We start from the raw sequence: 17,057 nt of genomic DNA on the forward strand, positions 1-17,057 counted from the left end.
TGCCTATAGGGATATCGGTATTATTATTTCTATTATGATTTTGTTAGAGTTTCGATCGCATATGTATTGGCCCTAAAAACTACCTCTCGCTGCTTGCCTCACGAACCGAGACAGCTCATCCCTAATTGTTCGAATCCCCAATTGAGCAGGACCTCGATTGCAGAGCAATTTATTCACAATCTTTGTCAAAGCAGTTACTTTAACCTCTTCTTGAAGTGTTTAATTTCGAATGAACTTATGAATTTGTTTAGTCCACTTTTAAAAGCGGATTTTTTGGATAGCGTTTTCGTTATTTGTCGTTCATTTGCCAAGCTTTCGCAGCTTATAGTTCAAGCCTTCTTTATCTGTGGCTTTCATATGATGCCGCTCTCTATTGTAACCGTTGGACTTGACCCTCAGAGCACACCGTTGGTTTGTTTTCGAAGTATTACAACACAAGAGTTCTCTCTTGTAAAAGCATAGGAATTCAATTTCTGCTGCTTTTCTGTAGATAAACAATGAATGGGTTCATAGGACGGGACCTAACAGGTAGTGAGCCTGCTCTTCCTTAGCAACTTCATTTCGAGAATCTCGATATTGCCATTTTCAATCAGCTTTTTTTACACGATAAATGTGCCATACCAAGTAGATGGATATAATCTTTTGATTGCGAAAAGAAGAGCGAGTCTCGTTCGATGACATGCATCTGCGTTTTTCTATTAAAAAGATTAGATTTTTCTAGTGCCACTACGAAAAACAACTCGCTTAAATCAGCTTCACGTTAACGCATGAATCTCCTATAATTAATATACACATAATCATATGATAGATATATATAAGTTAGTGAAAAACTTTTATGTACACTGTATGTAACTTCCTTTGCTCTATACAATAGACTTACAACAAACTAATTTCAAAATCATTCAATTCCAAAACATTCAAAGGAAAAATTCCGCATAGGTAGAGTGTCCTGAATCTGCTCAGGGCTTTCGATAATCTTCTGCCTAAGTGTCTACTGGCCTACACAACTGGTTTTGAATTTATTCACACAACAGCTGAGGACCCGTGTTCTTTTTTACTTTACGCTAAAAGTACATATTTTATAAAAATTTTGGCATTTTTTTCTTAGGGAATCTTACCTAGGGAGATAACGTAGCAGACTGCAGGGGATATTAACAGATCGGAAAAATCGATTAAGCGGTTTTTCGCGACAACGCTATGTGCTATGGGCCTTTAGTATGACAAAAGCTAATTACTGGTCTGAATACAAAATCGATTGACACAGTGGTCCTTAGCTAAGGTTCAATATGAGCAAGGTAATAAACTGCTACTGTTCAGTTGTTTCCCAACAGTTTTCGCAGCGGTAAGCCCCCTATGTTTCTTACGTTTATGTTTATTATGTAATGGGGATGTGGCCCGCAAACAGGCACAAAGCAGATGAAGAGGTTAGAGATGTACACAGACTGTTCGCTTATTTGACGCAAAGCAACTGAATAGTGATATTGTTTTTATCTCGTGTGTAGCAATGCATTTTCGTTGCTCGTCTAGTCAATGTAGGGTTTTCAAAATCAGGAACAAATAGTTCAACAAAAAAGAAAAAAATGACTATAATACTGACTCTTAGTAAAGGCGCACGAAAGCAGCTAAGGTAGTTATTTTGACTGGCTATAGGTTACTGAATACGAAACTGAATATCAGAGCCATTCCTGAGCAAAAGCAGAATACCCATCTAAGTTCTTTTCAGCCCAAGCAGACGGTCAATTTATAGCGACTGAGTGGTATTCTATCCTCACTGATATACCAGTGAATACGTGTGAACCCCTCGAGCCTTCCTCTCCAGGGTAATCGCATGAGTCTCTCCCACGAACAAGGTACCCCAACATTCATGTTCACCCTCTGGGCTTCCCTCCACCTCTGACCGACGGCCACAGCTAGATGACAACGCGGACTCTTTGGCGATGATCAGATTCAACTGTTCCAATGCCTGTCGTGAACGCAGTAGCTTGAATATGCTCGCTTTATCAGTCAGAGGGAACAAAAGTGCAGGTACAGTGAACTGCTGGCTATCAACTAGGCCCGAATAGGAACTAACTAATAACATTTTTTATATTTCTAGTTCAGAATCACTGAACAGTGACACGCTGAAGCCATTATAATCTTTTTCTCAGCTATGGAATTGGAGCTGCAAATCCCCTGCTGTTTGAATCGGGAAGTCTGGCTGAAACGGATTAGATAAGATAGCAGCCTTCCACCGGTTGTGTACAAGATATTATTCGAAATTAATAACATGAAAGATCGTGATACATCGATTTCAATCATTACAGAGTGATGCAGTAGGATCTATCATGGCGATCCTTAAACATACATCCCCCTCACTCTAGTGCATAGATAATGGCGTACTTTCAATAATAAAAGTTAATTTATCTAAGTTCGAGCATATTAGAGCACATCTCGAAATTGAATTCCATTGAAACTAAAGCTCTAGCTCAAGTGCAACTTCATTCAAGTTCATTTAGATAGATGTAATGTAGCCTCATGTGCTTGACACTCTGCTTACCCGCTATTATAGGACGGCTCTATCCGTTAGTGGCATTTATAGAAGACTCTAAAACCTAAATTTGTCACAGTTATTGCTGTATCAGTTCTATATTAAATCTGATTTTATATAGAAGGGCTTTTGTACCAAATAGAAATTATAGTGTCTTTTACCGATCCCTATTGTTCACCCGATTTCGAAACTTCATAGCTTTACTAAAGGTAATGGATTATAGCTTTTGTTGATGCATGCTAAGTTCGAGAACTTTGCCTTGGGTGATTAGTTTGCATACCACATGTTGTCTGAGTTCATATTTACTTAGAATACGTCACAATAAAATATATACAAGCCATTCTCTTGCCGGGTCCCGGAAAAGCCATTGGCTCCGCTTATGTTAATCTGCGCGTCACGTATTTACTAATATTGGCAGAAGTTGTCCACTGTTCAATTTGCCAAGAACGCACACTCTTCTAACGCACGCCGAATGAAGAGATGAACAGGTATGGGATAATATTGTGACTGTAATGTTGGCTTTTGTTGTTGGCCATGAGTCGCTCAGAATCCTTATAGTGCCGGTAGCAGGAGACGAGAAGCCAGGGCAGACTCTGTAAGCGTTGCCACTCGTTCACGTTCTCTTTGTTGGTTTACGAGCTCGAAACAGCCATCGCCATCGTTGAGGTAATAAAATGTTTGTATTTTTTATCTCTCGCATTTTTCGAGTCTCCTCTTTTGTGAAGCAATAAAAGCAAAAAAATTATCTGCAAGGTAGCGCGCACAATCTAAGATGGCTTTAATTTTCTTAAAATGTTACCTCTAGCTAATGCGGCCAGCCATGACTAGATCAGGCTGCACAAAAGGCAATGAGGTTCCACCCTTTTTTACTGTGTCATTTAAGGTTGTTTTTTCCTAAAGTAAACAACGTACCAGGCTAACACTTTTTCGCTATTATTAATTAAATATGTTGAAATTAAGGTCACTCTCCCAGTCAAATCGAATTTAACAGGTTTGGCTAGACCCGTCGCGGTGCAAATATACTGTGCATAGTGCGAAGAATACTTACAACCTGAATATTATCGATATGGCGTAAAAATTTCTGAGCAGGTCACTGTGTTAGCATCTAGTAGATGATTTACTATGCCGTCGTACTAGAATTGAAAATTATACCATTTGCGCTATGGTAATGTAGTTCTATCGAAATATAACAATAAAGTACGCATTTTTTTCATTTATAATCAAAAGTGTGTCGTCGAGACAGAGGTCAGTACCTCGTTCACGTACACCGCACTTCACGAAGTAAATTTGATTTTTCAAGGAAAAAACACTTTTTTGATTGCTACGCTAACCTGAGCATTTTATTGTTGCTGGCAACCAAAATGGTAAATGTTTTTATTGAAATTAGTGCAAAGCATAACATATTATATATAGGTGGTAGAGCCGCACCTTATTATATATATTCCGAAGGCTGTTCAGCCTTATGCGATATCGGTTCCATATTATTATCAAGAAACACTTGATATTACAAGTATATGGATTTGGAAACCATGGTACATTAAATACTGGCAAAGCTCCAGTGCGTTGCCCTATTGGTATTAAATTACTGGACAGCAGATTGCTATTCAAAACCTAAGAGACGATGCTAGGGTATATACCGCAATAAGCATTTTTGTAGCCTTTTAAGAGGCTTAAACCAATGTTAGATAAAACGTTTTTTTCCGTCTAAAACCATTGAATGGTGTATAGTAGTAAATATGTACGTTAAAACAGAAACACCCGTAGATACATATTATATATTTTGAAAATAGCGATTAACTGTGTATCTATTCTGTTACTCTAAAAGATGGAATAACAGTTTGAAATAATAGGAGCCTGATTACTACCATTGGTGAAGAACACAAAAGCAGAGGAGCTTTAATGGCGCATCACCATGCAAGTTAACGTATAAATTAAGTTTCGCACAACAGCTTTATCATTTTCTGCCAATGATCATATTAGGATATGAGCCTTCAATCAAAACCAATTACTCGAGATCGAGCTTATGTTAGCTGGTCTCCCTATTCAAATTCGTTCTTAACACACGGGCACAAAAGTCTTTAGCGCAGATAATGCCGTCTTATGAAGGCTTACGTTTTAAATAGATGGAAAGTTCTTCAGACAACAAAGACTTCATGTAATGAAGTCAGTATGAGAGCCATATGTCAGTCAGGCTCCCAATGTGCAGATCTGAACTAAATTCTTCCTAGTTATAATGGCATTAGTATAATAAATATTTTGCTAAAAGACTTTGTACAACATTTCGTAAAGAAACACAATCCCCGCATAAAAATAGTTTTATAAGTAGAACCTTTCGTGTGACAAAGGATAGTAGGATCTGATGACACAAACCTTAAAAAATCAATATAACACTTCGAACAAAACTCAGCATGACTAAAAGCTTTCAAAGTATTTTAAATAACTAACCAGCGATGGCCATCCAAGGATAGAAGTTGGGAGTGGGTCCTGCTGCTGCCGCTGCACTCGCTGTCGCTGCGGCAACGCTAGTGGCACCTGGCGAGCCAGCCTGACCGCTGGTCGCTCCCGCCCAGTTAGAGTCGAAGCTACCGAGTCGGCCTCCACCGCCTGTCTGGTAACACCCTGCTAAAGCAGCGATATCTGGCCGTATGTCTTTTATAAATGAATTTTTCTGTGTATCTAGCCCTCCTGAGAGCGTGGAGTTTATTGAATTGACGTTAAGTGCTGGCGACTGAGCTGTCGCCGATACAGTTGAGGCTTTGTAATCATACGACGAGCTCTTGTCCGTTTCATAAGGCGGTGATTGACGTTCGGAACTGTCCGGACGCGTGGAAACACCGTTGTTTTGTGGAGTACCAGGTTGACTTGGCTGGTTGGAGTGCGGGTTCGACGCGACGCCATTTACTGCTGAACCGCCTACAGCGGCGTAAGGAGGCACAAGGAGATTAAACCCGCGGTATTGGTCCCCCTGGGATGTAGGAGATGAACTCACTTGGCCACCCTGGTTACCGAAATACCCGAGTGGGGCGGCCGTCGATTCAAAATACGCATTCATCACGGGGTAGCTTGCTTTTCGTTTCGAGTACTCTTGGCCCCTGCGTTCAAAAACTTGTACTACGTAAGATAGACCGCTTTAAACACTGATGCTTTCCTTCACGAATTACAGATCATGGTGAAAAGCCCTTCTAAATTTCCGAGACGCATATTTTCTTTCCGTAGACACTGTAAAATCGAACACACCTTAGCACTTACACAAAAAATGATGACAATCGACGTACTTGATACAATTGCTTATAATAAACTCACTATTTACACGTAGCTAGGCAAAGCGGCATCTAGCTTGAGATTCACGTCAAAAACGCTGAGATTGGCACTTTTAATACGTATATCGGTTGCAGGTGGTGGCTGAAATTTAGCCAACCTCTGTTTCAAAATTGTGGCATTTGTCCGCTAGGCCTCACAGCGGATCGTTGCAGCGCATGAGAGACGCTCGGTGCGGTACTAGGTACGCGGCGTTGTCTAGAGCACCCCCAAGCATGCGGCATGTTCACCTCTGAGCTGCACTGCGTCAATGCTGAAGCAGTGAGCTTTACTTGATCGTCTTAGCTTATGGAAGCCGCCGGAATTCGGCGCGCGTATCAGGTTCAAACGCTGCGGAGACTCGCAGTTTTCACACAAAAGTCGCGCACTTCGATACCAAAACGCGTATCGTTTCCTGTTGCTGATTCCGTCTGTTGTACAACGCACATGCAGTCCGCAACGATCGCTATTCGCCCGATTTTGCCACTAATTCTCACCAGAGTTTGAGTCGTGGCTCGACTCGCCGGCAATAACGCGTATTATGGCACATAAAGAACCCCTAATGGCACCATTACCCAAACGCTAAGAAAAAAACGCTAGGCTCCGCCCCTTATCTTAAGGACCGCCTGTGCCGGTGGCGCCCCCTGCTCACTCTCACCATTATGCAGAGCGGGCCAGGGATGCTGGACGTATGTGTTGTCGCGAGTTCTTTAACTGCCAGGGAGCGTTAACAAACCATCATAGTATGCAAAAGCAATGATCGAGATCGTAGAGCACGGTAGACTTGTCGTTCGCGATGAGATTATGACGAATTTTAATGAGCTGCTTAATGAAGCTTTATATAGATACCAGAGAGCTTTTGAGAGGGAATCGCTTACTTAGAGGACTGCGGTTGTCGTTCGGGGTTTGGAGAAGCTACAGCCAGTAAAATAGATACCATGGATTAAATCAAACGCGTGTTACATTTAAATCGAGCTAAAAATGCTCTTTTGTGACTCTATCTACATTAGCCTACAGATTACCAGTAGCAATCTGACAGACACATGAGCATCACGATATTCTTGCTTTGTAAGGTAACCTGATAGTTATCGTTTTTACGTATTAAACAACCGCTTTTTGCTACCTAATCGTTAGAACTATTCACTGTAATACACATTTACCTCGCGTGTACTTCGGACCGCGGTGTGAAATCTTTTTATCTTGTTACGTAATTATTGAGACCCAGTGACAAATGTTAAACGAAATATAATGCGCGTTAGACTAATAACTGGGCGGACATTTTCGCGAAGCATAAACAATTTAACAGATTAAATAATATTATCTTTGTCGCAGGGCTGTAACAGCAAAGGTAAGTGTCACTGAAGGAGCCATTGTAAAAAAGAACAATACAAATAATTTTTCTAAGCTTTTAAGTGAAAAGCCAAAAGGTAATCGGTTGAGAGCCTCAGGCAGGCTCGAATTGCCCGAATATTTTTCAGGTGTCTGTACTTACGACCTAAAGTTTTATACAAAAGGCCTGAAAATCTCGGGGACATTTTCCATTAAAAAATTATATTGTGCAATTCCTTGTTCAACTAAGCACTTGAAAAGGTATCTTCATCCTAAACACTCATCGAACTGTGTTTACAAATTTTATCGACTTTTTAGAAGAAAAAATATTTTAGAACGAAAAGAATCGCTTAATTTCTAATATTTTATAGTAAGCTTTAAACACATCAGTGGCAAAAATCTGTCGGTATCTACATGGAGCATTGTGTGTATTAGCGAAACATTCTTAGTCTATTCTGGACAAAGAGGACCATTTGATTTAAACGCATACAGCATACGCCACTATCGTTTGGCAGAGGTTCTACAGTCCTCTCTGCGTTTTTTACGGATTAGATCACTTTTAAGTAAGGATGATTCTATATAATGTTCATCTATTTTATTAGTTCGTACAACTTTTTCGCTTAGGGCAATGCATTATCAAGTAAATACGTGCGTTCAGTCTTATAAAAGTGATGCAGTATTTGCCACACATTTCTACTAGAATAACTACTTCGCTCTGGCTAGACACTCTCCCTGTCTCCTGGAAGAGCGGAAGTTTTATAATATCGTTCATTTCTGTGCCTGTACCTATTTTTATGCTTAAACTAATAACTAAGGATCATATCATACTTTTTCACGCAATTTCAATTAAGATTGTAATTATTGCATGTGAAACTGTCTAAAGGGAAATTTTGTCATATTGCTCTCCTGCCGGCACGTTTTTACCAATGAGCCAATAGCTTAGACAAAGATTTTGGCAACTCACCTTCAAATCAGCTGTTATATTTAATGTATAGGAATGCATCTTGTGCAAAGGCTGCCATCTATATGTAACTAAAATTGTGCGCGCTTTCTAAAGTGTTGTCTCAACGTCCGGAGAATGCTGAAACTTACAAGGCTTACCGCAATGAACTTTAGCTAAGGTTTATTATTGTGTAGTCCGAAACACATGCCCCCTTTTGCTTGGTGCCGATAATATTCAATATCATTCAGGTTCCCAGTCTAGGCATTCAGTTTTCGTTATTTCAAGCAAGCCTCCCTCTAAGCGTACCAGCTTTGTAGGGTACAGAGAATAGCTTGTGGGGCTCTCCCTTAAACTAACGAGGATTCTTCTTCTTGCGGTTAAGTTAGTAGAACTGTGCTTTGGAAGACCAAAAGAGAAATCAGGACCGTTTGATTTTCCAAGATTCTTAACTAACAGTTTATTAGGTCTCTGCCGTATTCTGCATAAGTCTTACTTAGATGGTTCAGAAAAAAGTTGTGGAGATCCGTGCCTGTAGAGAGGTGTGTGTAACTGCCCAGCATTTATTCGAGCAATGGGTATGTATTTAGGTCAACTCGTTTTAGCCGTGTCTTCTTATGGTTTATCGATTTAACCTAACGGCTTCAGGCGTTTCATTGAATTAATAATGGCATTAGGGTGTATTATTTGGAAAGCGGCTTAAATATGTTTCAGTTGGTTTAATTATTAGTGAAAGCGACACCAGATTAAATATTGTCTCGGATACCTAAATGTAGTTTGACAAAACTTATGTTTTTGATTATATGACCGTCCTCAAGTGGCGATAAGGTCATTTTGTCTATGTTGCACTACATTTGAAGAGAGTTTTGGTTGATTGTAAATTTGTACCGTTATAGGCTTCACCTACGAAGTTCTCCATGTACACTGTCATTGAATTAGACTGCTGGATAGTGCTTTTCTGCACGCTAGGGGGCGCACGAGTGCGTGCATGTGTAGCGAAAGTTCCACGGAACCTCACAAGTTTTCAATGAGAGTTATCTATTGGCTGGAAAGTTACCTGCTATATCTGTTAAACATTACATATGGTATCACTGCGGGCTGCATAGGATCGCCGTATAATTCATACAAACAGACTAGCAGACAACACGATTTTTTTATATTATTGTAGTATAATATTTTACTAAAGCTCGAAGTTTATAAGCATAGCTCTGTGGCGCGGCAAACGGCTAAGTGTTATCAACTGCCTGTGGGAAACCTCTAAACTATACATCTGGGCGAAATCCGCAAATAAATTTGATAAGATGGAAAAAAACATACAATATCTATGAAGGATATTAGAAGTCCTATGAAAATCATGAATATTATAGATTATAAAGGAATACGAATAATTTCAACCCTAAAAATTGGCTAACTTTTTCTAGCTAGCTTGGACAGTGTCAACGCTGTGCTTTGCGGTAGGTTGACTTCGATAAATTTAAATTTTACTCATTAAGATATAATTTATTTGTTTTAATTGTTTCAAGCTTATATGCCTAATCTAAACATAATTATTCATTAATCCAGGAAACGGCCAAAAAAAAGCCCAATTATATGAATCAATGACTCCGTTCGGTTGTAGTGCATTAGGAACTGCATCCATTTCAGGTACCTTTCGACGATAAAATGTTGCAGAACACCCGTTTTTAATCAACATATATATTCTGCTTTTATTTCGTATTTTTTGAGGCACAAGGGATTCCTCGATAAAGATAACACTCAGAAATGCTGTACTATGACGTAAAAAGTTATCATACGGCGTGCAAATTTTCGATGACAAAACTGGCGATGCCATGTCCTTTCTAACGTGAACTTCCTATGAGTTCCTTTATGAGTATCATTAGCATTTGTAGTAACAGCAGTTCTGGCATAACCAGACGCTCAAGACGATACAATGCCTGACGACAGCACTGGCCGTAAAACTCCGATCATTTCAATAGAGCTGGCAGTAAAGTGGGTAGTACGACGCAGAAAAGAATAGCGCAACGTCTCAACATTGATGAGAAAAAGAAAAGGACTGTTCGAAAAACTGAATTTTGTAAAACGTCAAGAATATTTTCGTCCTTATGTGCATACCGTGTGATGTTCTACGTCGCCTGTGTGTCCAAGAAGTTTTTTCCCTTAGAGAAAAAAAACGCAAAGCGTCGAGAGTGACGTATGTCGTGTCAGGGTTGTCAAAGGAAAAAAATCCTTGCGTTGATCCAGTTGTAACGCATCTGCCTACGAACCCAGAACGCATATGCGATATGTGCATTTGAGGCATGCCGTCACACGTAATGCTTAACTTCGATTCTATCGTAGCTTTCGAAGCACTTGTTAAGCAGAGAAGCACTCTGAGGTTTTGGTCTATTCTCAGATTTTTTGCACATTCTCAGATCTGTAGCATAGTAAACATGTTTCTAGAATGTCATTGTTACGGATACGTTTCATACATTTAGGCTAGCACTAACCCAAATTTGCTCTGAGTGTCTTCTTTTGCCTTTAACAACTTTTCAGGATATGGTCACCAAACCTTACACGAAAAGCTAAATCCAAGGAAGACTACTTGTTCCGATGTAAGTTTGGGGCTGCACTTTGGAATGGTTTTATTAATCGTCATTTTAACTAAGTTCTAATCCTGTGCTCTCACAACACTTTTGGATTACTTATCGTAATATAAGATTATAATAAGGCATTGTATTAGTAATAATTCTGCTCTTTTTCGTTCACTACAATTGGCCTCATTTTACCAAACAAATCTCGCTACTCTATCAAAAGGCGGATAAAATGTAGGGATTAAATTGTTCGCAAAATATTTTCAATGTTCTGTAATATATTAGATTAATATTTTATTTTGACTGATAAGATAAAAATATCTAGTAACTAATTGTAATTACACAAACCCCATGACCTACCCACGACCAAACACGTTAGTTTGGTTTTTTTAAAGATTTTCAACAAATACCGATGACTTCACGATAAATCACCGAAGGTATATTACGGCCGAAAGGCTGAATTGATATATTTACCTATTTATGTTCCATACTGAAATGTATAATTCAGTAGTTTTTGCTTGTTTTATGGCGGGTAGTGTGGACTAGGTAAGGCCCCGTGCCATTGCAATGCTAATCTGTTTATTACTACCTACTAACCTATCGGGCATTCGAGATAGATACTTTATTTCCGCTAGGAATGGACGTTGGAAGCAGTGATTAACGGCAGTACCAGACGTATTGCTTGAAACACTTTACGAAGCAGAAAACTGCATCAGTTAGTAGAAGTCCTCTCTGCTAGTAGTAGTATCGCCGTTTACAGCGAACGTTGCCGCTTTTTTGCACTACGTTTCAATATAAAGCAAGTGAATAAGATGTAAAGAATAAGATGTATATCAAAAGCAAAGCAGGCCATAAGTGGCAGGATCATACGTGTAAGCGTAGGCTAATATTATTCGCATGCCGGATAGGTTGAAAGGGGCGTAATGCTGCAGTGGTAAGATATATGTCCACCGAAGGGCACTGATCTTGAGCAATTTAACGTTGAGCTAAAGTATTGGGCGAAACATTCATTCACTTAATTAAAAATAGGCGTGTAGGTTTAGGAACAAAAGTGGAGAGTGATCTTAGGGAAGGTGAGATTTCATAACACAGGCCGCACAACAGGTTAACTCTTGATTGAATGCAATACAGCGGCCGGATGCCCTTGAAAAGGTACGCAACATGAGGGGAGTACGAAGCATGCTCGAACGTGATTGTTATCGGATCATATGAATACAATGTTATGTGCTGAATCACGCCTCATTGGGAACAATAGAAAAGAAGTACTGACTTCATTTAGATCTCTATCAAAATAATTGTGGGGAGTCAGTAATAACTAGCTAAGGAGAAATATGCTAGATTTCTTCTAAAAGGCGCATCTTGTGCTTAGTTTGAGATAGGTCAGATTTAGAAGTCTCAATTATGTTCTTATCAATCCTGAACACTTATATAGTAAACAATATGCTATAGGAATCTGCTTGTAGAAACTTTAGACAATTGAGCAGAAGGCACCAGGCATATTTTTTTGTTCAGGCTGATGCATTTCGTTTAGTGCTGATGGTTAAAATAATAATATCGAATGATTACTCAAGCGAGGTTCAAACTCTTAGTTGTTCTTTCATCCCGTTTCCGATACCCCATAGAGCTAGATTACTGTGCCTACATATATCAGTCTCTGTGTGTGCTTTTGCAAGTAATAGTTGATTTTCCTAGTCAGACGAATTGTAGCACGACCTGCAATGTCCTCTATTACGATATCGAGAGTAGAACCGCATGTGACAAACTTTCACTTAGAAGTGTAAAATGGTAGCAATTTACAGGTTAATGGAGCAAAAGCCTTCACTTTATCGCCATTCAGACAGAACGTTCGGTTTCTCTCAAACAAAACACGTGAGTACCTGATCGCATGTGACCTCGATTATTATTATTTAAGTCGACTTGTATGGATATGAGTTTGCCCGATATGCACAGATCATACTAAACTGATGCAAGTTTTGATATTGACACCAGAGAACAAGTTACCTTTGGTTTCTGCCGTACTCGTCTTAGGTCAGACATGTAATATTGTTTTCGTTTTATTGAAGGCTTCCTGGAGGGAGGTTGCAGTCTACGCAAGTCTACTACAGATCAGTGAAATAAAGCGAATGATTGCCAATAGTTGCAGCAAACATGTCAAATTTATACTTGAACATTATGCACATTCCCTTACTTCTGATGGCTCTCCAAAGGCCAGCCAAATCTACAGCATGTTCTAAAATGCTGTAAATCACTAAAAGTTTCACTCGTTTTTACACTAGAACATCTCTTATTTAAGCCATACTTAGAAAATCTGAAGTTACAGATACTCTGATTGCGGAATTAGATACGCCACAAGATATCGAGGAGAGCGATCGGAATCGCTTTGACTTGAAAATATCCGCAGTCTTCACAGGTCAAAATCCGTAGCATCGGTGACGGCACCACCCCGGGTCCTATCTGACCGTCATAAAACGCCAATTAAATTGCGGTCACCTACCGATCAATCCAAAGTATTGCGGTTCTACAACCACGTGTGCCGTGGCCTTCCATCTGTGACACTGGAGTCGCAGTTTCCGCCCACGCCATCGGCTGTTTCTGAATTAATGCTGAATAGGCTTTACAAGCCATGAAGATTCTCGGACAGTTGTAAACCACAGTGTCACCCTGCGAGTTCGTCTCAAGCTCCGTGTAAACGACACACGTCTGAACTTCTTCCTAGTTTTTGCAAAATTTCTAGAAAAGCCTTTAAAATCAAATATACACTGACAGTAAACATCCGCCACCATAAAAACTGATTTGAGCCCATATAAGGCGCAACTGGCGATGTCACACATAGCGTTTCACATTTTAGCTACCAAAGTATGTAAAATCAATATCGTGGAAACATCCAAAATTTACAAGTGATTTACCATGTAGCCATATAGAATACAAATTAGTTCAAAATTGTAGGCTATGACATCTCTACACTGCTTTAATTATGTTACTAAACAAATCTCTGTACCCTTATTGGCTGCCCTTATTGACAAGCTGGGGGGAAAAATATCGATTGCAGGACTCTATCAGGTATTTGGCGACATGGGAACATTAAATATTTTTTTCTAAGAGCGCACTCATTATGACACTAAGGATTGAAGAGTCCAACAGGTTATACTACACAACTCGCATATTTAATCACGAAGACAGTCGAAAACTTCACGTATGTCACTTCTTGATCAAGACGAGCGACGGACGAAAGGGGCAGTCGATGGGAGATAAGCTAGAGCTTAGAACAGATACACCAGAAGCTCGAGTTCGATGTCTATGGAAGAACACGTTTGAAGTATTTCGAACGTTACATAAGCATTTTTGATCGGCTGAAATTATTCGAGGCCAGAACCGCGGATTTGACAAGGATATAACGAATCTTAGAGAGTTTTATTCAAGAATTGTTTGTGAAAACTACAAACGAAATTCAATTAACATTAATTACTTAGGAAGCTAGGTGATTAATTTAACTTACTTTTATGTAAAAAAAAGGTCATTCATGACATTCTATTGCGGTTCAATAGCCTTTATCATATATATTCAGACGCGTTTAGATCGGCCGGGAGTTAGCTGATGGGTGTAAGGAATCGAATGTCTTCCACTAAATATTGTGGATTAATATTGAGGCCCAATTAGATCTATATTATGCTTTACTAACTGCCTAATACCATTAATGAAATAAAGAATCTTCCATTTGTATTCAACCTTATCAGTAATTTGTCCTGCACATCTTTCGTTATGTAGCGTACGATTGTTGCTTTGCAATGCCGTCTATACTCTTTGGGACGGCTTTTAGTCCTAGTAATACCAGATTCAGCAGCATGTAATCCCGGTATTGCGAGCTTAGATACAAGCAGGTGAAGTATCTTGTACTACCTCCTGCTTGTAAGTATGGTACCTGTATTTGAGAACTACTGAATTGTCGAAGGATTGCAATATTTTGATGAAACAAGCTGATGTTAGTACATAAGGAAGATCACTTATATATATATATATATAAGGAAGATCAGATTTACTTATAAACTTTTTGGAAAAGTCAAGTAATTATTTTTTTCAGAGTTAACAAGGAAAGTGAAACAATTCCGGGTAGTGTTTACGCACGTTTTTACAAATTTGTTCTTCGAGTTAAGTCTAGGGGATATCTCCGCACAAACGTCGTTCGTCCTCTGCTTATTTCAGGCAAGATCGCTTTTTTTCTTATCCGATCCGATGGTAGAGGCTATTAGAATTTATATATATATGTCACTACTCCCTACAATATGATTACCTCACTTTCACCTCGCTCAATTTAAATAACTTCAGAGCAGTTACATATTTTCGTTAACTTGCTTTATCCAGCAGTTCATCATTGAAGAAATACATTTAAGCGTTATCGCGTGTTTGCCACATGTCGCAAGACTGTTGTGAGCAATTACTAGTAATAATAATATGCACTAAAATAAATAAATAAATTAAAAAAAATAGCTAAATACTACATAGCATGATTATTTTCATTATTATTGTTATTTTGAACAGTACCTTAGACTAAATGGTCATAGGCCCTTTTTTCTAAAGGGGCAATTTCAACTAAAAATGATCCCTCATTGTTTCGAGAATACCAAGCAGTATCTTTGAGCAGAACTTTAAATGACCTCAGATTTGGGCAATAGTCATATCAATAATATATATACATATATATCTAGTTTTCATTGTCCTAGAACCGGGAGCGCAGCAAGTAGTGAGCTTATTGTCTGTTAGCTGATACATTTAGATAACAATGTACATTATATCTCAGTCTCAGGATTTACATTTGTAGAAAACAAAGGAAAGTTGTGTTGTGGAATGCATTATTAGTCCAACTAACTTGACGAAGAACTCTATCTCACATCTTTCTACAACATGTGGTTGTTAGGAATAAACGAATCCGCCCTACACATTACATTCAGCTTACTGTATTATAAGCCTAGTTGCTATTGGGTAAAAGCGCTGTTGCAAGCTATTCACGGTGATAAACTATCTGCCTGTAACCTGCTTCGGTAACCTTGGGTGCACGTTGGATTCGCACGTGGCGGCATTATTTGAATGTGGCATTATTCATTCATCTCTAACCCTCGACGTAGCCTTAGCTGCACGCTCCTCAACATATCCCGCATTCTTCTATACCTAATAGGTCTCTTTGCATGCAAAAATAGTATATGGTATTTTCTTTCTTATCCATGTTTATCATATTCCTCTGGAACGCTTTTTCCTTTATGTGGCATCTAATGGTAAAGTGAACGAAGCAGCTTTTGACTAAGTCAGGTTTAATACATTTGAACAAATTTGTTGATCTTATCCTTTCGCTTATTCCTAAAATGAAGGAAAAAAGTAGAATAAAATTGATGCTTCAAAGGTCTTCATATTGAATCGAATCTTATTCAGAATTGTCGGTACCTATACGTTATTGTGACACCAAATTCGATGTTACAGATGTGTATAACTAAATCGATCGAAATTTTACGGAAATACGATGTTAATTAAGAACCATATTATGCAGAATAATGTGGTTGGCAGTGTTTTAAAATTTCAAGACAGAAATAGGAAGCACAACGATTGTTCGGTTGACGAAGGTCGCATGTGAAGGGCAAAGAACCAAGTTGTCAACATGGCAGGAACCCCGCTACTTAAATGCCATACCTGTGCCATATGATTATTATATATTCTTAATAAGGGCTATTTAATTGAATCGTATTACATGAAACCACGAAGGCTCAGTGTTACCTCAAAATAACTCCGGTTCACGAGCTTTACGAACAAACTGGCTTGGAACATGAGTAATGGCCGATCATCTTTGATTTTCCCGTTCGTTTTTCCTCTGTGCGGTTAGATAGCTACTCATAAATGCTGTTTCCTTCCTCGCTAACCCCGTTGTAACTTTACTGTGCAGTGGACGAATGTGTCTTTTTGAATTCAGGCTCCAAAAACAGCGGTTCTAGCTGAATGAAGAGTGTACTTTGAATATATGCTTTGTTCAGCTATTATAGTAGCAGTCATTGGTAAGCATGCAACGGTACATTTTCAGAACACTAGCGCAGAGCATAATTTCTGAATTGACTATTAGGTACGAGAGTAAGAATATATAAGTACAATATGTGGGCCTAAAATAGAACCGTATGAGGATCCGAAACTGGCCTCCCCACTTAGTGGCAAAATTTCATTCATTCGAATGGCAAGATTATCTTGACGCGAAACAGAAACGGTCCATTTAACTACAAAGTTCTACTACATTGTGGAAGTCCTTCTGAGTAGCAGTCTTGAATAAAAGTTTCGAGATAAAACTAGGACAGACAAAGGAGACAATCGTTTTAGCATTCGATAAGCATTTGAGGTTAGATTATAAATAGCCTGGGACATT

The 17,057-nt window shown here is 39.0% G+C and overlaps 1 protein-coding gene and 1 long non-coding RNA gene across 3 annotated transcripts in view; one reads left to right on the forward strand and one right to left on the reverse strand.

The window, feature by feature from the left end:
* LOC111265560 (uncharacterized) overlaps positions 1-6,378 on the reverse strand; it is a 47,466-nt gene extending 41,088 nt beyond the window's left edge. For both annotated transcript variants that reach the window (XR_015313102.1, XM_022842340.2), the window contains exon 1: positions 4,973-6,378. Coding sequence is in view for 1 of the 2 variants with exons in the window: in XM_022842340.2 (XP_022698075.1) it covers positions 4,973-5,579 (607 nt within the window). In the remaining variant the exon portion in view is untranslated. The remainder of the gene's footprint in view (positions 1-4,972) is intronic.
* LOC147752789 (uncharacterized) lies at positions 1,167-12,811 on the forward strand. The gene is made up of 5 exons (XR_015313103.1): positions 1,167-1,342; positions 1,724-2,025; positions 10,626-10,684; positions 12,463-12,532; positions 12,727-12,811. It is a non-coding gene; the product is annotated as an uncharacterized LOC147752789 (long non-coding RNA).
* The last annotated feature ends 4,246 nt before the right edge of the window (positions 12,812-17,057 follow it).

The sequence above is a fragment of the Varroa jacobsoni genome, unplaced genomic scaffold (assembly GCF_002532875.2).
Source record: "Varroa jacobsoni isolate VJ856 unplaced genomic scaffold, vjacob_1.0 scaffold_986, whole genome shotgun sequence".
NCBI classification, from domain to species: domain Eukaryota; kingdom Metazoa; phylum Arthropoda; class Arachnida; order Mesostigmata; family Varroidae; genus Varroa; species Varroa jacobsoni.